At 35.8% G+C, this 22,508-nt stretch overlaps 1 protein-coding gene across 1 annotated transcript; it reads right to left on the bottom strand.

Moving 5' to 3' along the window:
* Nucleotides 1–844: 844 nt before the first annotated feature.
* LOC130462883 (vacuolar protein sorting-associated protein 20 homolog 2-like) lies at nucleotides 845–21,928 on the bottom strand. The gene is made up of 6 exons (XM_056831852.1): nucleotides 21,914–21,928; nucleotides 21,147–21,299; nucleotides 20,896–21,048; nucleotides 8,041–8,122; nucleotides 1,208–1,372; nucleotides 845–870 (listed from the first exon to the last, which is right to left on the bottom strand). The coding sequence occupies exons 1-6, from the start codon at nucleotides 21,926–21,928 to the stop codon at nucleotides 845–847; spliced, it is 594 nt and encodes a 197-aa protein (XP_056687830.1).
* Nucleotides 21,929–22,508: the final 580 nt, after the last annotated feature.

Genomic DNA, 22,508 nt, shown 5'->3' with positions numbered 1-22,508 from the left:
TTGTACTTTGAATTGAGTAACTCTTTAATGCTAGCTATGCTGGATATTTATGACAATAATCTATATCTATTGCTTTTTTAAGCTCCGTGAGTTTTGATGATTCTTTGATAGGACTGGGTTTCAGTGCATACTTTATACGGGAGTAGTATACTTCTTACTTCATCCGTTTCTAAATAGTTGTGCACTTGTGATTCACACATGTTATTTCCTTAATTTTTTTAACCTTATAAGATTTCTCTTGATTTATATATTTAAAATATCAAGTATTTATCCGTTTAAATAAAATCAGCTATATATAATTTTTACTCTCTTTGTTTCAAAATAAGTGTTCTAGTTTGACCGACTCATATGAATCTGGAGCATAATATTTCGAGCTTTGTAATCATTTGCCTATGTAAAATCTACCTGAAAACCGTAGACATTTGTTCAATTTTGATGCAATCTTTGGAGTTTATGGTGTGTGTTTGAATGGACACACATTCGGGACACAACGCTGAACCATACAGCTTGTTGTTCAAACTGCAGAAAATAAACACAATACAGATTAGATGATTGCAATTATCAATAGCTAGTAAACTGGAAGTAGAACAGGAAATTATAGGTCATCCAGAGTTTTAGTTCTCAAAAAAGCAAATGTAACTCGAATATATAGATTCAAATCTGTACACATTTAAGATTCAAACAGTTGATTTCCTGAATAGCTGGAATGGGATTTAAAGATAATAATGTACACAACTGCAATACTATACACGACCAGAAAAAAAAAATGGAGCGCAAACATAGGCATTCTGAACATGATTTCAGTTGAAACACCAAATCAATCAATGGGAAGGGTTGTGTTCTGTTATGCGGGCAATGGTTCTTCCATAATTGTCAACGAAGAGCTAGTGAAATCAATTGATTGTTGACACAAATTTCAGGAAAAAAAACTAGACCTGATCATCTATGGCCCAGCCCAGCCTGAAAAAATATGGGTTTGGGCAACTTCAAATACACATTTTAGATCAAAGCCCGAACCCGGTCCGAAAAAACCCAATTTGACCCGAAAGCCTTCACCAAATTTATGGGTTTGCGAATGATTTTTTTGTGTTAAAGTCCGACCCGGCCCGGCCCGACTTGAATTTTGATCACCTCTACAAAATACCATCAATATCTCATGGCGAAAACAGAAAGAAAGAAGAATGCGGAAGTACAAAAGGGTAAATACCTTTTCTCTTTTCAGGAACTTTATCTGAAACCTCCTCATTATTATCATCAGCAGTCATATTTGAATCAACAGGAGCCTTGGTAGGAACATTAGGTAGATCCAACTTCTCTTCTTCTTCTTCAAGAGCTGCTGTTGGAACTTCTGGTAGATCTTGGACAGTAAGTTATACCAACAAATGCATACCCAGTTAGAGAAGATTATGAGAAAGATCATAGACAATGTTCACCTGTAAAATGCAATCACATATTCACATGTATGATAGAATATTATCTAGTACTTCTGCATTTGTGCTTTTCCAAACACACAGGCATAGTCCCTTCTCATACTGGTATCCATATTCGTCCAGTTCTCATAAAGCCTATACTTCTTGCTTGCACGTGTTCGTAGTTCAAAGTTCACAATTTTTACCATGTCTAAACTACCAACCACTGAATTTATACAAAATATGAACATTATGGTATCTTGAAGGTGCCATGAAATACATCTCTGCATGTACGGGTGAGTATATATATTATTCATCTAGATTATCCTTTATTTACATTGAACAAGCTGTTTCAGAAAACTTCTGAAGCAGCTAGTGTGTTTTTGGTGTTTTACAGCTTCCGGACACTATAAAAGTTGAATCAGCTCAGAGTGTGTTTTTGGTCTTTTACAGCTTCTGATGGTCATTTCTACTTATTCCATCGGTTTCAAGAATATATAATTTAAAAGGTTCTGCAGTTTGAATCCCTGGAAGTCTCTATTTACTAAGTTATATATAGTCTCTTGTAATTCACTACAATATTGCCCGTGGGCTTAAGTATGTGATGATTTAAAATCTGAACATTCTCTCGTTATTCAAGTTCTCATAGCAGTTTCAATCAGCTTACCAAGTTCTCATACTAGACAGTGTAGGAACAATGACTAGTAATGAACGAATAAACTTATCTTTATCCAAGTCGTGGCGTGTATGAACACTGCCCTAAAGTTGAATTTTCCCCGTTACGTACACACGGCCTCTTGACAGTCAACCTCCAGGGTTACACGACATCTATCTCGTTGGTGTAGTACAAAAAGATAGATTGAAAACGAGATTGAACGTTGCCCAAAAACGAACCAGAGAGTATGTGTTTTAGAGGAAAATTTTCGGAGAGGAGTTAAGTTTCTGTGTGTCTTTTGTGAAAGAGGAAGGCACAATAAATAACGGAAAGCTGAAAAATTATTTCGGGAAGGAAATAAATTCGGTAATCAATTAGAATCAATCAATGACTCAATTTCCGGAATAAAATCTGTAACCGTTATGGAAAATATTCGGTTACCAAAATAGCCGTTACACAGGACTGATCGGCGGTAAAAAGGGCCCCACCCACACCCGCGAACGCGCCGCGCCACTCGCCCTCGCCCGAGGCCGGCCCGGCCCCCGCGCGCGCGTGTGCGGTGGCCTAGAGCCTCCTCTCAAGTCTTCTAACAAACCTATTAATGAAGTGTGGATATATAAAGTGGGTAATACTCTTGTTTTTTGTCAATGTGGGACAAACACAATTTTCATTCTTTTGAAGCAAAAACTACCTATATTTCCAACAATCCCCCACATGATTCAAAAGAACAGGAAAAACTAGAAAGGAACGTTTTGGGTAACGAAGACTTTTGTTTTGAAAGTGTCAATGTCTTTTGGACTTGAATTAATACCCAACGCATACAAAAATATCTTACAGTCGTTTTAGGTAGATTTCTCTTTGAACCTATCACGAAGTTAGTAAACCACTTTTGCGCGTTTCAACTTTTCTCAAATCAAGACTCGTTTTCGCAATTTGTAATTTTTAGTGCCCCACAAAGTACCCGGATTTTCATGAATGCTCTAGTGGTCCAAGCCTTAAGGACTCTCATAGGGGATTGGGCGTAACCCCCACATTCACATAGATAAGTTCATCAAGTTTGTACTGTCACAAACCACCTTCACAAGGCTATGAACTTATTAAGAGCCTTAGCTCAACCTTACGCATATGACAGTTAGAAAAATACTACATCACTTTTATTATTAGGAATGGTAGTAGTAACAAACATGAGTTCTTTTGTGATTTCGTTTGACCCATTGAACTTAGATATTTCTAAGATGGGTGTCCACCACAATTTACTCCACAATAGGCTTTAAACCCATTCCTTGTGCTGACTCAAGCACCATTTTTCTACAAAGGCCTTTGGTGAGAGGATCTGCAATATTCCTCTCGGACTTTACATACTCGAGTGATATTACATTTTTTCTGATCAGATCTCTAACTATAGCATGCCTTAAGAGAATATGCCTTCTCTTTCCATTATAGGCTTGATTTTTCGCTACCCCAATTGCAGCTTGTGAGTCACAATGCATTGAAACTGATGGAGTTGGTTTCCCCCACAATGGAATATCAGCAAGCAAACTCCTTATCCATCCAGCTTCCTGTCCTGTCAATTCTAAAGCAATAAACTCAGATTCCATAGTAGATTTGGCAATGCAAGTTTGTTTAGATGATTTCCATGATATAGCTCCTCCAGCAAGAGTAAAAACATAGCCACTAGTAGATTGAATTTCATCACTATCCGACACCCAATTGGCATCACAATATCCCTCAAGAACACAAGGTGCTCTATGATAATGTAAACCCCAATTGATAGTGCCTTTCAAATACTTCAATAATCTAATCAATGCATTCCAGTGATCTTGATTAGGATTATGAGTATATCTACTCAATCTACTAACCGCATATGCTATATCAGGTCTAGTATAGTTCATCAAAAACATCAAACTTCCAATAATCTTGGCATATTGTTCCTGTGATACAAAATTACCTTTGTTCTTTTTCAAATGAATACTAGAATCATATGGGGTTTGCACTGGAGTGCAGTCAAATTGACCAAATTTCTTTAAAATCTTTTCAATATAATGAGATTGGTTTAAAGACATCCCATATGAAGTTCTAGTAATCTTTATGCCAAGAATCACATCTGCCTCTCCTAAATCCTTCATCTCAAAACAAGAATTTAGAAAAGCCTTGGTTTCGTTCACTATGTCTATATTGGTACCAAAAATTAACATGTCATCCACGTATAGACATATGAAAACGCAACCAAGTTTTGAAAGTTTGGAATACACACAAGCATCAGAATCGTTTACCTGAAAGCCATTAGAAATAATAGTTTGATGAAATTTGTCATACCATTGTTTAGGTGTTTGTTTTAAGCCATACAATGATCTAATGAGCCTGCATACCTTATCTTCCTGTCCAGGAACAATACATCCCTCTGGTTGCTTCATATAAATTTCTTCATTCAAATCACCATTCAAAAAGGCAGTTTTTACATCCATTTGATGCACAACAAGATCATGAATGGATGCAAGTGCAATTAAGACTCTAATGGTGGCAACTTTAGTGACAGGAGAATATGTATCAAAATAGTCTACACCATGCTTTTGACGATGACCTCCTACCACAAGCCTAGCTTTATACTTAATCAAAGATCCTTTTGGAGTATGTTTCTTAGTAAAAATCCACTTACTACATAAGGGCTTGCAACCTCTAGGAAGATCAGACAAAATCCGAGTGTTATTACTCATGATAGACTCAATTTCACTATTTATGGCCTCTAACCAAAAACTTGAATCAATTGACCTCATAGCTTCTCCATAGGATCTAGGGTTTTCTTCTAAGAGAAATGCATCAACTTCTTGCTCGTCTAATAACTCTTTCTCAATTAGGAAGGCAGTAATAAAATTGGGTCCAAAGCTAGACTCAGTTCTAGTTCTTTTACTCCTTCTAGGTTCTAGAGTCTCACTAGATGATGCAATGTCATGATGCACAATGGAAGGTGGAGATGCAACAGGTAAGCATGCTTGAACATTAACTTTCATAGGAAAAATATGCTCAAAAAACTCTACATCCCTTGACTCACGAATTGGTCCAAAACCAGATGCATCCTTAAGAATGAATCTATATGCAGCACTGTTGGACGCATAACCTATAAAAATACCATCCACGGTTTTCGGTCCAATCTTACTCCTTTGGAAATCAGGAAGTCCTATTTTTCCCAAACACCCCCACACTTTAAGGTAACCCAAGTTAGGCTTAAACCCTTTCCACAATTCATATGGGGTTTTATCTAATTTCTTATGGGGAACACGGTTAAGGACATAGCAAGAAGAAAGAATTGCCTCACCCCACATGTTAGTAGGCATACCAGAACTTATAAGCATAGAATTCATCATATCCTTAAGTGTCCTATTTTTGCGTTCAGCTATTCCATTCTGTTCTGGGGTATAAGGAGCTGTAACCTCATGAATAATCCCATTAGCTTCACAAAATTTCTTTAAAGGAGTTCCATCATATTCACCACCTCTATCTGATCTAACTCTCTTTATTTTCAGGTCTAATTGGTTTTCAACCTCAGCCTTATAAATATGGAATTTCTCTTCGGCCTCATCTTTAGTACTCAATAAATAGACCTTACAATAACGAGAAAAATCATCCACAAAGGTAATATAATAACGTTTGCCTCCTCTACTCATGGAATTCTTAAAGTCGCCTAAGTCACTATGAATTAGTTCTAGTAGGGTAGAAGATCGACATACATTCTTATTAAAGGCTTTTTTCGGGTGCTTAGCTTCTACACAAACTTCACATTTGTCAAAAGAGGTATTACTAAAATCTGGAATAAGACTAAGTTGTTTGAGTCTCTTGACAGATGCAACATTCACATGACCTAGTCTAGAATGCCATAAAGAAACTGACTCAACAATATAAACATAAGCAGAAGAATTATTATTATCAGTCACAACATCAACCACAAGTAAACCCCCATTACAAAATCCCTTACCCACAAATTCACCATTTCTGGTAAGTACAAGTTTATCAGATTCAAAAGTTAACTTGATACTTGCTTTGTTAAGTAAAGCACCAGAAATGAGGTTCCTGCGGATATCGGGTACATGCAAAATATTTTGCAAAGCAATAGTTTTTCCAGAAGTAAGCTTTAGAAAAACTTTTCCTTTGCCAAGTACACTCACAGTGCTTGAGTTGCCCATGAAGACACATTCTCCTTCAGAAACTTTTTCATAGTCTTGAAACATTTCCTTGCTCGAACAAATGTGGCGAGTTTCTCCAGTATCAACAACCCATTCAGTCACGTTGCTCACCAGATTCACCTCGGACACAACAGCAGCAATGATGTCTTCAGTGAGATTAGCTTGAGGCTTGTTCTCCTTTGGCTTGTTCCCAGGTCCATGTCCTTGCCTGCATTCCCTAGCTGAATGACCATACTTACCGCAAGTATAGCAATTTCCTTTAAACTGCATTTTCTCTTTGTTGTTGTTGTTGTTCTGCCTTGTGCCATGGAATTGATTTGGACCCTTGCCTTTCGGTCCCTTATTATAACCTGCATTTCTTTTAGTTTCAACAAGATTAGCAGTAGAGGAAGAATGGTCAGTATATTTTCCCTTGGTTTGGATACGGTTCTGCTCTTCAATCTTAATGTGGGAAACGAGTTCTTGAAGGGTAAAGTCCTTTTGTTTGTGTTTCATGGAATGGACATAGGTTTGCCAAGAAGGGGGTAATTTCTCAAGGAGACAATTGGCTTGGAAAAGCTCACAGATTTTCATACCCTCAGCAACAATATCAGCACATAAATGTTCATACTCATGAACTTGATCAAGGACAGGCTTATCATCAGTCATACGAAAATTTAACCAACGACTACAAGCATATTTCTTAGTCCCAAAATCATTAGTCCCATACTTGGTTTTCAGAGCATCCCAAATTTCCATAGCATTCTTAGACTTACTATAAATCATATAAAGAGAAGCAGTCATGTAATGCAACAACATCCCACGACAAGTTTTGTTATCTTTCTAAAAATCCCTAGTGGAATTAGCAGGGGCAGCAAGAGAAGTAAGACAATAATCTACCCCAATTTGACCCAAGAAAAACTCCATCTTATCAGACCACATCTTATAATTCTTCCCATCGAAAGGATCTAACTTAGACATATCAGGGATAAAAGGGTTGGGAAGCATGGCAGACGTAAAAGGGATAACAGTAGGGATATTACCAGCCATTGAAAAATAAAACACGGAAGAAAAAATTCAACTTTAGATTGTAGGAACAATGACTAGTAATGAACGAATAAACTTATCTCTAACCAAGTCGTGGCGTGTATGAACACTGCCCTAAAGTTTAATTTTCCCCGTTACGTACACACGACATCTTGACAATCAACCTCCAGGGTTACACGACATCTATCTCGTTGGTGTAGTACAAAAAGATAGATTGAAAACGAGATTGAACGTTGCCCAAAAACGAACCAGAGAGTATGTGTTTTAGAGGAAAATTTTCGGAGAGGAGTTAAGTTTCTGTGTGTCTTTTGTGAAAGAGGAAGGCACAATAAATAACGGAAAGCTGAAGAATTATTTCGGGAAGGAAATAAATTCGGTAATCAATTAGAATCAATCAATGACTCAATTTCCGGAATAAAATCTGTAACCGTTATGGAAAATATTCGGTTACCAAAATAGCCGTTACACAGGACTGATTGGCGGTAAAAAGGGCCCCACCCACACCCGCGAACGCGCCGCGCCACTCGCCCTCGCCCGAGGCCGGCCCGGCCCCCGCGCGCGCGTGTGCGGTGGCCTAGAGCCTCCTCTCAAGTCTTCTAACAAACCTATTAATGAAGTGTGGATATATAAAGTGGGTAATACTCTTGTTTTTTGTCAATGTGGGACAAGCACAATTTTCATTCTTTTGAAGCAAAAACTACCTATATTTCCAATAGACAGTAGACTAGACACTGCATATATAAAGGCAAGTATCTCAATGATAAACATACATGTGCTTCTAGATTCTCAAATTCTGCTAATATTTCTTCCTCGTCATCAGCAGATAGTTTCTCCCCCAATATGGCATTTATTTCCTAGAAACAGATACCAGATGAAAGATTATTAGTCTTATATATATATATATATCAAAAAAAAGCAAACAAACAAACTAATTCTACCAAGAAATGCCCACACAGGTTCACATAACATATAGAGTGAACAGTTAGAGCGGATCGATTATAACTTTTATAAGCAATTCTGAAGAAAATATAAATTGCAACTCATAGTGCTCTGGTGCCTTTGCAAAACCACCTTCCATCTATGGTTTTCTATAATGTACCTATAATTGTTGTCCCCATGTCTTTTTCTTCCTAATTTATATTGGTAGCATAAATAATTTGTCAAGTCCATCTGTATGTGCCGCCTAACATGTCATCACCAAAATATAAACATGAAGCTCGATGTAGATTCTATTCCTGTTATAAGCACCAATCGTTGCAAAGGACACACTCAGAAGTTGATAGCAAGGTCATCCACTTAGAGCAGGAAGCTGACATTTTAGCCGATATTCTTCCAAGCGCATGTTGTTGAATCGAGGCCATTATGTGGCTTGAAATGACCAACTAGTGGGGCTTTATGATTCCAAACTTGCTTATATGACCATTGTTATTCGGATGGAACACTACAAGAGGGGGGGTGAATTGTAATATGGAACTTGCTAGCCAATTTTTGCGGAATTATAAAGAACATAAGCAAGTAGAGAAACATTGCAAGAGAGATTTTACGAGTAAACTTTCCAGGGCCCAACTGGAAAGAAAACCTCGACCCACTAGGGATTTCAACTCAAACTCTTTTCACTATAGGGCAACAACTCAGTTACAATCCTATAAGAAACTCGGCCCTTACTTGAGTTCCTCTACGAACTCAAGTTCCCAATAGTTGTTCCCTCAAACAACTACGCTCTCACTGACTTCCTTAAAACTCTCTCTTGACTCTTAGACTTCACTCAAAGCCTCTCTGCTTCTCTCTCATAGACTTCACTCAAAGCCTACCCAAATACATATCAGGGACTCACTCAAGTTCCTGCCCCATACATATCAGGAACTCACTCAAGTTCCCGCCCAAAACTTGATACAAGAATTCACTCAAACCCTTGACCAATTCCCCATTACAAGAGTTCACTCAACCCTTGACCAACTCTCAAAATATAGATGATTGAAGCTTGGTATCCCTCTAATATGTAGCACGTGAAAGAACAATGAGGAACATGTCACTCGTAGGAACTTGGAACTCGTAGGAACTGATTCAAAAATGTGGAATGAAAAACATATTCTTCTGTAACATTATTCCACAGCCAACCCTTATGGAATGACACAAGTCAGACCCTTTAGAATGAAGATATAAGCCTCTATTTATAGCATGCACAAGACTTAACCATAATCCCACTTATTCCTCCACTAACAGTAAGTTTCCTAACTTCTAGGCACTTACCCATGATAAGTTAGTTGGGGAGAAACTTGGGGAGAAAGCAGTCAAAGTCTTGGGCACAACTTATACCACGTTTACAGTAAAACAGTTAGAGTAAAAATAGGAAACAAAAAGAAAATAAATACTTGGAGAAAAAACAATGTTTTATCAAAACATAATCCAAGAGATATTTTTCCAAAACTCACTTTTTATTTATTTTCTTATGTAAAAATATTTTACTTAAAACCTTTTCATAAACGTGAAATAAATACATGAGTTCCCGTTCGTACTGGAACTTGCGTTACAAGTTCCAACACTCACAAACTCATTATACGTATCTTAAATTTTGACTCTTTATTTTCCAAAAGCAGGTAAGATAAAAATAAATAAAAGATGCAATTATAATCAGAATCCTAATTAAAGTTGATTTAATTTAAAACTTATCTTTTATTTAAAACTAAATCTTATCCTAAAATAAGTAGTGCATATTATCTAAAACACTTAACCAAGTAGAGATTTATTAAGAAACAAAACTCTAAATAAATCCCTATAGATTACGATAATAATATGCAACATATTTACTGACTCTTAGATTCTTTTGACTCTAAGTTCCACGAGTTCCTTTTGGCACCTTGTTCCATTACCTTTCACGCTACTACATACTTACATGAATCCTAGAAGATAAACTCTTATTTCATGTCTTCATGTTCCATGCTGCTTCGCATGTTGGTTGTTCCACCTCTGGAACTTCTCGAACCATGTTCCCCCTCAGGAACTTATTTATGCCTGCTTGATTAGTTTCTCTGATTGTCTAAGTTTGCATGCTTTGGCCTTCTCTTGTTCCTACTCTGGAACTCCTGGTTTTCTTAGCATAGAAACTTAAACATTTATTAGTTAAGTTTGCTTGTCATCATCAAAACCATTTGGGTCAACAATTTCCCCTTTTGGTGATGACAAACCAAGCAAACTTAATAGAGAAAATAAATCCAACATGCATAGAAAAATAAAACAAGATATTTACAAGAGATTAGAAGAATATACATAGTTGCATAGAAATATAAAACAAGATATTTGCAAGAGATTAGAAGAATATACATAGTTGCAACATACTTGAGAAAAGCAGATATTTGAGACTAGGAACTCAAAATATTTTGCCTTCAATGTTTACCCATCTTTTCCCCCTTTTGGCATCATAAAAAAGGTTTAGCTAATAGTATCAATTTAATCCCATCACAGCACCACACTAACGAGAATGGTTAGTCAGAATTAGAGACAAAACAAAATATCTCCCTCAATGTTGTACTGTTTAGACGATCATACTCAAACAATTAGAATTCAAAGTGGAAAGAAATTATCATAAGCCAGTGTTCCTTCGCAACAAGCAGCACATCAAATAAGTTCACCCAGAGAACAAAAAATAAATGAAAAATTGTTTCAAAATACATAAACACCACCAATTTAGATTTTGCAAGGATAGGCTAATTTATGAGGTAAAGGTTAGGCATGGCTCATGATTTTAATGAATGTATTCATTTGTCACTTGTTTCTCTACATGTCTCCTTCTTTACGAACTTTCAACTGAAGTTCCTCGCCATAAAATACATCATTATTCCTTTCTTTCTTCTATTCTTCTTTAGCAGTACGTATAAATTCTTTGAAGCTTTTTGATAGTTCCTTGATTCAGTTTTTGTAGGAAATTACATTTATGGTGTAAGTTCCCATGTGAATCTTGAAGGAACTACATATTTTTTGAGATAATTCTTTGAGGTGTAGACAACTTCATTTGCATTTCAACTTGGAAACTTGAAATGCTTGTAGGAACTTATGATCCCTTCACTTTCTCTTTTCACATATCTCTCCTTTTATTCCCCCCTTTTTTTTTCGGATCTCTTTTGTCTCCTTTTTTTTCTCTTTTTTTTTTTTTCATCTCCCTTTTTTTTTGTTTTTTTAAAAAAAAAAATATACATGAACGCTCTATTAATCACCTTCCTCATTAGTTCCCTCTCAACTATTGCTGCATCGATTTAGTGACAAAGGAGGAATATTTTATAAAGGATTTTTGTATAGTGATGAATTTTTGAGAAAGTTGTTGGAGAGGAAAAATAAATCAACGTGTGGTATTGATTTGGATTTTGTGATTTCTAATACGTTGATATGGTAAGGAAACATTTTTGTGAGGAACAAAACTTAATTGGAGCATGAGTCTTTTAGGAGAGGTGAAAGAGGTGGGTCGAGGCTTTAAGTGTTTTAGGTGTTTACGATAGATTGAAACATTTAAAAGATAAAAATTTATTTAATTGGGTGTAACTTAACAAAAGATAGAACATCCTCGAGGGAAATTGAGATCGGAAAGGAGTCCTTTTATTAAGCAAATACGAAAAAAATTGTAAAGAAAAAAGAACGAGATAGAATTGAATCAAAAGAAAAATATAAAATTGCTTGTCGTACTAGTAATAGGAACACAAAAAACAACATGGCTTATGACTCTTCTTTTTACTTTTTCATCAGTTAGCTCAAGTAATTATGAACTAAACATACGTGAAATTAGGAGAGTCCTTCACAATGTACAATTCTAATCTATGTTTACACACAAGAATTGTGTGGGATTAATTTTACTAAAAGCTAAAGACTTACAGTTTTGCCATATTTGAGGAACTTCAAGGAAAATATATTCAGCTTGAATACACCGAGTTCCAGTCACATTTTCTCGTGCTTCTCATCAAGAGCTTTATTAAATGGTAAATGCGACTTTTGGAGATTGGATTGGAACCTCTCGCTTAGACCTATGGATATGGCAATATTTGGTCTATTAGCGGTTAAATATTAGACAATTTAACAATCATACCTCTGAAGCTTTGTGTATGGCCCACAATCATCCCTTAGGAACTTTCATATAGTCTTGCTCGTGTTCATGTGGGAGTGTGACGTGTCTCTGCATTCTTACGCTCATTTTTTTTTTTTGAGTTTAGCAAAGTACTTACACAAAGATTTGTTAGTTGTACCAAAGAATATATAATCAATGATAAACAAGTACAACTACCAAATTACAACTTGCATTCATATGAAGGATATTCAAAGAAATTTCATGATGCATGAAAAAACAATAAAATAGGCTATAATGCGTTTGCCTTTTACAACACAGACTATAAGTGTGACACATTTACTTTAAGAATACATAAGTGCCTTATTAAAATATGTATAGGGGTTCCAATTCAACAAAATTCTTGGAAAAGACTGTGTTATGCTCATGTCATGCTTCATTAAGTCTTTATCCTCCAAACAGTCCATGAGTAGATGAAATAATAAGGAAAGCATATTCACATAATGAATTGCAAGACTTGTACACTTAAATTAATAAGTTAACAATATAACATATTAAAACATTCTATGATATGAATAAGAAAAATGTACCTTATATAAATTTTCACCATGTACATGATTTCTTTGAAGTGTTGGACTGATTTTGATGACTTTATGTTCAAGTTCCTAGAGTGCTAGTTCCACCATCTTGATGCCCTCACATCTTGTGGAAACATTCATTTGTACTCGAATATTGTCAATCATTCTTCAGAAGTTCCTTGACATGCTTTTGTCATTTGATCATCACAAATATCACTCTCTATTTAATTTTTATAGAAATCAAGAGAGTGGTTGTTGTGTTCTTTCATCATGTTCATATAAACACTTATTCTCATGAAACCTTATAAAACAATTCGTTAGGTTCAACATTTATGTATATATATCACTAATAAATCGGTTTCTCTTGAAAACAAAATATGTTAATTTTAAAATCAAATTTCAAGAAGGGACTTGACATTGATCCTTATAAGAAAAAAGTCATCTTCTGTTTGGAACAACCTAAGTCCCATATGTGCAACAACATAAAATTATATATAATTACCTTATAAACAAGCTACTGGAGAGAGAGTCTCCTAAAACTCAATACCTTTCTGACTGGTTGTTCCTTTCAAGAACCAACCTTCTCTGAGTTCCTTTGTCGATGTCATTGATAAATTGATTGCATGAATGTTGTAGTGCACACAGGAACTCGATGAATGAAACTGGCAATTTCTCTACTACTAGAGCAGTAGTGGAACTTGTTGCTTGATATTGATTGATCGAGTTGATCCTTAGCTTCAAGAATTGGAACTTAAACCTTAGTTTGAAGTTCCTCGACATGAGGTTATGTAGCTGGCTACTTTTTCTTTTAATAGTGACATATTTTATCATTAGAAACTCGATTAATTCTACAGGAAATTGCGAGTTCAATATTGAAATAAACTTTAACCTGTTTGCTGGGAATAAACATGTTAGTTTCAATCACAAGTAATATATTCACTTATTTCAACGCACATTTTTATATTTGTTGTAAACTCTGGATCATCTTCAATAACCCCTAGAAATATCAAGTTATTGTTAGGAACCAAATTTTGATCCACAAAGTATGTGTTCCCTCTTTGATTCCCTTCAACTATGACATTTCTAGTTATTATTGATGATGTAATTTATTTTTAAAATAACAGAGTAAACATAATTTTGGAAACTCTAAACAAATGTGCATTAATTACTCGACAAAAAAATAATTCACAATGGAACGGGAACTTGACTTACCAACTTTTCATTTGGAACCAATCTTGCCTTAATTGTCAAAAGTTATAAGTTTTCCATTGTAGGTAGCAACCGAACGATAATAGTGAATTTTCTTTCATAGAAAAATCTTTGTCGATATATAACGAGTTGTTCCCCCTTAGTTGTAGCCACCTCATTTTTCATGTTACAAGTAAGCTAGAACATGTTCCTCTGGTCTTCATGACCATTCTCCATCTTGAGTTATTTAAATATGAGTAATCTGGGAAAAAATAACACTCAAGTGTAATACTTTTATGCAAAGTTATGATTAGCAGGTTAGTCTAAAAAAAATATATACTCAAACATAATAACAAAATATAATGTTCCTAGAAATTTACTTCACGAAAGAAACATGAAACATATATTTTGTTCCATGGAACTTAGGTTAACAAGAATCAAGAACTTGTACATGAAAAACTTTGACACCATAGATTTGCTATCAAATAGTTTATGTACCATTTATCAAGTTACTGTAACCTTGAGTTCGTGGATTGTTCCACCAGATCTTAGGGAGAGTTCCTTTGATCAATGGAACTTATTATTATGCATTTTATAAATATTAAATTCCAAAACGAAACCTATAACACAAATAAGGTTAGTTTGCACAAAAATTTAAGAAAACAGGTTTATAAAAAAATATTCAACATTAATTAACACAAGTAAAATGAGGGAACAACCTTACTAACTTTTCACATGATTGAGTTCATTTGAGATGTTCAAAGTGAATTCCAATTATATAGTGCATGTGAGTTGATTCGTTGATATGACTCATTATATTAGGAAGGATCTTACATGTTGGTGGAACTGGAACTAGTTTACATCTTAAGTTACAAGTTCCGAGCTTGAGTTCCTCTTCACTGTTCCAACGAATCTAATGGATTTCCAACTCATTTTTTCTTGGTGTAATTCTGATGTTGTCCCTTTACTTCATACACACACACTCAATCATGAGTTATAAACCTGTAAAAATAATTTCTTCTACTACCTTCCATAACCATGCATTAGTAGTAAATATATTTAAGTTGCATAATTTAGAAGATTAAAGTATACAAAAATTGTATACTAATAGACCTGTAAACAATTCATGGTCTTGGGAACCTGACATAATTTCAGTTCCTTTCTTTTTAGCAATAGCATCTTAGAAAATGATTATTTTAAACTGCTAGATCTAAGATTCAACATGCATACATATAATACGGAGTAAATATTAAATATACTCATAATACATGGAAAAACCGTTCTTTGGACAATAAATGATATAACATTAAATTATGTAGCCCAAAGAATAAAGTTCCCTTCGCAGGGAAACCAAGTTCCAAGAGTGGCTATATGCATTGTTCCTCTGTCTTGTTCCTTGAACCAATCTTATTAAACAAATAATGCATGAATGTAAAATCAGTTTTAGAATCTGAAATTTGTCTCACAAAAACATATTTGAGATAATCCAAAGTCGATTAAAAAATTAAAAATACATCTGAACAATTTTCAAAAAACCGTTGTCAGGAACTTGATTTAAATAAATAGCGTATACATATAAAGATCTCGAAAATTAGATGGTTACCTTAACTGTATCATTAAGGATCTTTTCGTTGCAGCCTTTATCTGTTCCTTGGAATGGTGCTGAAATGAGTTCCTTTATTCGAAAGTTCCTCTTCGGATTTTGATCCTTGTTCCCATGTGGGGAGCTGATGTAATGTATCTTTATAATGTCGCAACTTCGTGAGTTCCTAAGTATAACTCGTGGGTCAACAATGATCCAGCGAGTTCCTCAATGTAGAACTTAAATTCACAGGAACTCTGACATATTAATGTGCACCTTTGTTTTTTTTTTTGTACCAATTTCTTTGTCAAGGGAACCCAACATGACTTGGGTCCCTGCTTGTTAGTAGTAACTGTTAAGAAAATAATCAACACAACAACTACTACCAAGATACAATATTCCTTCATATAAATCATATTCAATATATTCATGATGCATATAAAATAATAATTCTTAGGCAGGAAAAAAATAAGCAGGATATTTCGTTGCCTAAAAATTAAAAATTCCTAGTTCCACAGATTCTTGTATGCATTTTTCAAAAGAAGTTTCCATGAAATAATTTTAATGTACTGTAGTTTGAAAAATATAAGTTGAAAAAGCGTCTATTTAAATTAGATTTTAGATTTTTCAAATTCGATTTTAAATCAAAACAAAAGTTCCATTAGAAACAAAGCAAGGAACACGCAATAAATTAATGTATGCTCACAAAGAAGGTCTCAAAGATGAGATACATACCTCAAATATTTTGCTGTATATCCTTGAGTGACTTTCATTCATCAAGAAAAAGTCTTCCTTCGTTTTTTCTTTGTTCCGGAACAACATTGGGCTGAGTTCCTTTCTTCAAGTTTCTCATTAGTGTTCCTCCTGAAGGAAATAATGCCCTTGGTCCAAGTATGCATTCTATGTTAAGTCTAATAAATGCGGTTCAGTATTAATTAACAAGTTAATAATTCAGTGAGATCAAGTGAGCTGAATGCCTAGCTAGAGGCCGCTTCAGTTCAAGTGGAATTAATGATATTAATCCACAGCTTACTCTTGACTGAACCCGTAGGGTCACACAAATAGTACGTAAACGGATCAAGTATTTAATGGCATTAAATACTCCATCTATGAATATTCGGAACCGACGGATCTTGGTTTCAGTGGGAGCTAAGATCGTCACAGGCAAAAATGAATACTCCGGAAACGATAATATTGCCGGAAACGGAAATATGGATCGTATCGGAAATATGAATATTATCCAAGTCGTAGATGTTGCCGGAAACGGAAACATGGTACGTATCGGAAAATATTGTTGGAAATGGAAATATTACCAGAATCGGAAATATTGCCGGAAACGGAAATATTGTCAGAATCGGAAATATTACCGGAATCGGAAAATAATTCCGGAAACGGAAATATTAAATATTTGTTCGAAACGGAAATTAATTCCGGAATCGGAAATATTAAATATTGTTCGTATCGGAAATAGATTCCGGAAATGGAAATTTAATCGGAAGCGTATCGTACGAATTAGCATCGGACGAGGCCTGCCGGACGAAGGCCCAGCACGAAGCCAGGCCATCGCCCAGCAAGCACGCACGCCACAGCCCAGCGCGCACAAGGCCGCGCATGCGTGGGCCGCGCTGCGTGGGCTGCTGCTCGCATGCGTGGGCAGCCCTTGTGGCTGCCGTGTGTGTGTGAGTTTGAGCTCATGCGAGATTCCTGAATCTGCAAGAGTCAGTGTATGATTAAATGTCTATTCCTATTGGATAAATTGATTAAGTAGAATTCATGTAGAATTCTAATTCCAATTAATTCGCATCCTACTAGGATTACGATTCCTTTTCCATAACTCTATAAATAAAGGCCTAGGGGTCATAATTTATATAGAAGTTTCAAAGTATTCAAAAGTGAGTTTTTTTTTGAGAGAAAATTCAAACACCCATCTTGCCCCAAAAGTGCCGAATTTTCTGAGTACCTTAAGGGCGATTCTAGTTGGTCAATCTTAAGGCGGATCCGGACGTGCTGTGGACTTTCTACGGAGGGACGACACTTGGAGTCCTAAAAGACTTGTTCTTGTTCGGTTCGGGCGCAGCTAGGGAAGGCACGCAACAAAGAGTATGCATCTAATTATGCTATATGATTATGTGTAAATAATATGTTTCCTGGGTTAATGGTTGTTTCCGCATGATCTATGTAAATGTCATATGTATCATAACCTAACACCTCCTTCTTCCAGGAACTTTACTCAGCAGGATTGCCTGCTTTATCAAGAGTTCCAGCTCTGATACCAATTGTTATTCGGATGGAACACTACAAGAGGGGAGGGTGAATTTTAATATGGAACTTGCTAGCCAATTTTTGCGGAATTATAAAGAACATAAGCAAGTAGAGAAACAATGTAAGAGAGATTTTACGAGGAAACTTTCCAGGGCCCAACTGGAAAGAAAACCTCGACCCACTAGGGATTTCAGCTCAAACTCTTTTCACTATAGTGAAACAACTCAGTTACAATCCTATAAGAAACTCGACCATTACTTGAGTTCCTCTACGAACTCAAGTTCCCAATAGTTGTTCCCTCAAACAACTACGCTCTCACCGACTTCCCTAGAAGTCTCTCTTGACTCTTTGACTTCACTCAAAGCCTCTCTGCTTCTCTCTCATAGACTTCACTCAAAGCCTACCCAAATACATATCAGGAACTCATTCAAGTTCCTGCCCCATACACATCAGGAACTCACTCAAGTTCCTGCCCAAAACTTAATACAAGAATTCACTCAAACCCTTGACCAATTCCCCATTACAAGAGTTCACTCAACCCTTGACCAACTCTCAAAATATAGATGATTGAAGATTTGTATCCCTCTAACATGTAGCACGTGAAAGAACAATGGGAAACATGTCACTCGTAGGAACTGACTCAAAAATATGGAATGAAAAACATATTCTTCTATAACATTATTCCACAGGCAACCCTTATGGAATGACACAAGTCAGACCCTTTAGAATGAAGATATAAGCCTCTATTTATACCATGCACAAGACTTAACCATAAACCCACTTATTCCTCCACTAACAGTAAGTTTCCTAACTTCTAGGCACTTACCCACGATCAGTTAGTTGGGGAGAAACTTGGGGAGAAATTAGTCAAAGTCTTGGGCACAACTTATACCACGTTTACAGTAAAACAGTTAGAGTAAAAATAGGAAACAAAAAGAAAATAAATACTTGGAGAAAAAACAATGTTTTATCAAAACATAGTCCAAGAGATATTTTTCCAAAACTCACTTTTTATTTATTTTCTTATGCAAAATATTTTACTTAAAACATTTTCATAAACGTGAAATAAATACACGAGTTCCCATTCGTACAGGAACTTGCGTTACAAGTTCCAACACTCACAAATATGGGTGTTCATTAGCGGGTACCCGGCTTTTCGGGTACCCGAAAGACCGGGTACCCGCTTTGTCGGGTAGTTAAAAAAGTGGCCCATGACCCGACCCGCGAAATCCGGGTACCCGGCTTTCGGGTACCCGACTTTCCCGAGTCGGGTCAAGGGTACCCGAATTTTCTTCACTTCTTTCAATTCTACTAGATTTTGTACCAAACTTTAAAATAAAAATCTATTCGGAAGTTATAACGAATCAAACCTCCTGCCTTTATTTACTAAGCAAATTGCAAAGAAAATAAAGTCAAACTTTTCATCTTTATATTACTTTTTTCCATATATTTCCTAACTTCAATTTGTATTTAGAAAAAAAAAGATCCAATAATATAATGGAAGAACATCCTCCAACTGAAAAATGTGCTTTGCAAATTAAACAGAAGTGTTGGGTAAGCAAGAACAAAGGGGTAGTGGTGCGGCGGCGCAATGGGTGGTGGAGTTGTGTGGTGGATTGATCTGGTGGTTGAGTTTGTGAGTATTTTTGGGTTTGTGTGACTGTGAGAATTGTAAAAGGAGGAGGAGAGGATGTGAGAGTGGAGCTTGTGATTTTGTGCGGCTGTGAGATTGAAACAAAACAAAATAAAATCCTACAGAGTACATAATTCAAAAGAGGCAAAGACCAAGTACCAACAATCAACTTTTTTCACAAAAATACTTATATCGGGTATACGGGTACCCGTTTAACTAATAGTATGGCCCATGACCCGACCCGCATACCTTGATAAATTTGCGGGTCGGGTACCCGACTCAATTATTTAAGAAAAAATAGATAATTAACCGGCTAATTAGTGTAAATTTGTGGGTCGGCGGGTCAGCGGGTCGGGTAATGCGGGTCGGGTATTTTTGGACACCCCTACTCACAAACTCATTATACGTATCTTAAATTTTGACTCTTTATTTTCCAAAAGCAGGTAAGATAAAAATAAATAAAAGATGCAATTAAAATCAGAATCCTAATTAAAGTTGATTTAATTTAAAACTTATCTTTTATTTAAAACAAAATCTTATCCTAAAAAACTAGTGCATATTATCTAAAACACTTAACCAAGTAGAGATTTATTAAGAAACAAAACTCTAAATAAATCCCTATAGATTACGATAATAATATGCAACATATTTACTGACTCTTAGATTCTTCTGACTCTAAGTTCCACGAGTTCCTTTTGACACCTTGTTCCATTACCTTTCACGCTACTACATACTTACATGAATCCTATAAGATAAACTCTTATTTCATGTCTTCATGTTCCATGCTGCTTCGCATGTTGGTTCTTCCACCTCTGGAACTTCTCGAACCATGTTCCCCCTCAGGAACTTATTTATGCCTGCTTGATTAGTTTCTCTGATTGTCCAAGTTTGCATGCTTTGGCCTTCTCTTGTTCCTACTCTGGAACTCCTGGTTTTCTTAGCATAGAAACTTAAACATTTATTAGTTAAGTTTGCTTGTCATCATCAAAACCATTTGGATCAAGAACCATCGGACACATCTCAAAATTTTAGGAGTTTCCGAGACGGGGTCCCGGAAGCTCCAAATTTGGTCAAAAACGGTTAGAGGTTAGAGGTCCAGTCAAATTTATATTTTGTATTACAACTGCAGTAATTTCTTTTATTTGCAGGCCATATTTTACCTTTTTTACTGCTTTGATCAAATTTTAAATTCTACCCCCAACTCCAACACTCCGAGAAAAAGAAAAAAGAAATTATGACAGTCAATTCCTTAGGTAAACTATACGATATATCAGACCACTTCTAATCTCAATTTCATCCCACTGAAGAGGAAACAAAATGAATAAAGTGATGCATACCTCTTGATAGGCTCTCGCTTCTTTAGTATCATCCATCAACTTCTGAACATCATCCAGGTTAAGCTCACTTTGTATTGCTTTCATTGCGCCGTTTCCCGCCTTCAAGCTCTCAAAAACAACCTTCTTCTTGCTGGATAATTCTATATCTGCCAACTAAATCAAATAAAATTGTAAAACTAAGATCTTCAAAAGAATAAGGCCATTTAAACTAGCATAAAAAACTGGAAGACTATATTATCTTTAGTTCTTACTTGCTGTTCAACATTTATTAGCCAAACATCAACTTTCTGAAGCAATTTTTCTTGCACCTTCTTCTTCTTTAATGCAAGCAAGGCTCTATCTTTTCTCTTTTCACGAATCAAGTCCCTTGCGGCTTGTTTTTCAGCTTCGATGACCACTTCAAGCTGAAAAGAAAAAAATCCACGATGAGAAAAGAAGAAGTGCTACAGATGTGCACTTGATGAGAGGAAGGATTAAATTGTAAATTTGAGTATGCCACCAGAGAAAAATACTTCCTCCGTTCCGGATTTATTGCACCATCTCCTTTTTAGCCAGATTTTTTGGAGTGGGAAATGAATGGTAAAATTACTTAAATGCTCATATGATTAGTTGTTAAAGCAAAATTAGAAAGTGTGTGCAAGTGGACGAGTCTGATATTACTGTTCCTGAAAAGTGGGTATGCTTTTACTGACAGATTAGAAAGTGTGTACAAGTGGATGATTTCCCACCAAAAATGTCGCTGAAAGTTTCCCACCAAAATACAAGGCATACAATTCTGTTCTAAAATTCAAAAGCTCCCAAAATTAAGATCTGAAAATTTTCAAAATTCCCACCAAAAATATTCTCTGAAAATTGTCCTTTTGGTGGCTGATTTACAAACCCTACCACCTTCACTATAAAAGAATCGAGTAACCAGAATATTGTTTTCTAGTATTCTCTCAAAAATTACAGCATTAAGTGAAGTTTTCTAATTACTACCACATTAGGAGCTTGAGAATTTTGCACAATCACATCACACACGGGCACACGTCATTTGTAGGCTTCAGTTTTGTTGTTTTCATAGCACACACTAACACAGTAGGGGATGGATTTTGAAGAGCTCGAAGAGCTTTACAACCTGGAACAAAGTCAAGGCTTTGAGGAAGGCTTTGAGGATATTGAGGTAACATTTTCTTCTGAATCTGTAAGTGATGATGAAATTGAATTAGAAAATGATGTAGAAATTAACGCAAATCCAGTTACAGTAGTTATAGAATTCGATGAAGTAGTGAATGTCATGTTAACAAAAAATGGGAAAAAAACCCCTTTGAACTAACAGACCTAGATCGACAGGAAATAGTTCAAACCCTTATCTTAGGACAACAAGGGAAAAGGGTCCAAGTAGGAGGGAAAACTGTCTCAAAATATGCAATAAAAAATTTAGAAACTAAATTCAAAGTAGATAGATCCACTATTGGTAGGATTTGGGCTAATGCACGAAGTCAAATTGGGAAAAAAAGAGTAATTGATGTAACAAGTAAAAAAAGGCAGCGAGGGAGGAAGAAGTTAGACTTTGACCCAACTGTTATTGGCGCAATACCAATTGAAAAAAGGACTACAATTAGAGGGTTAGC

The sequence above is a fragment of the Spinacia oleracea genome, chromosome 6 (assembly GCF_020520425.1).
Source record: "Spinacia oleracea cultivar Varoflay chromosome 6, BTI_SOV_V1, whole genome shotgun sequence".
Lineage (NCBI taxonomy): Eukaryota > Viridiplantae > Streptophyta > Magnoliopsida > Caryophyllales > Amaranthaceae > Spinacia > Spinacia oleracea.
Note: the sequence above shows the minus strand (reverse complement) of the source record. Positions and strands in the feature narration are given on the sequence as shown.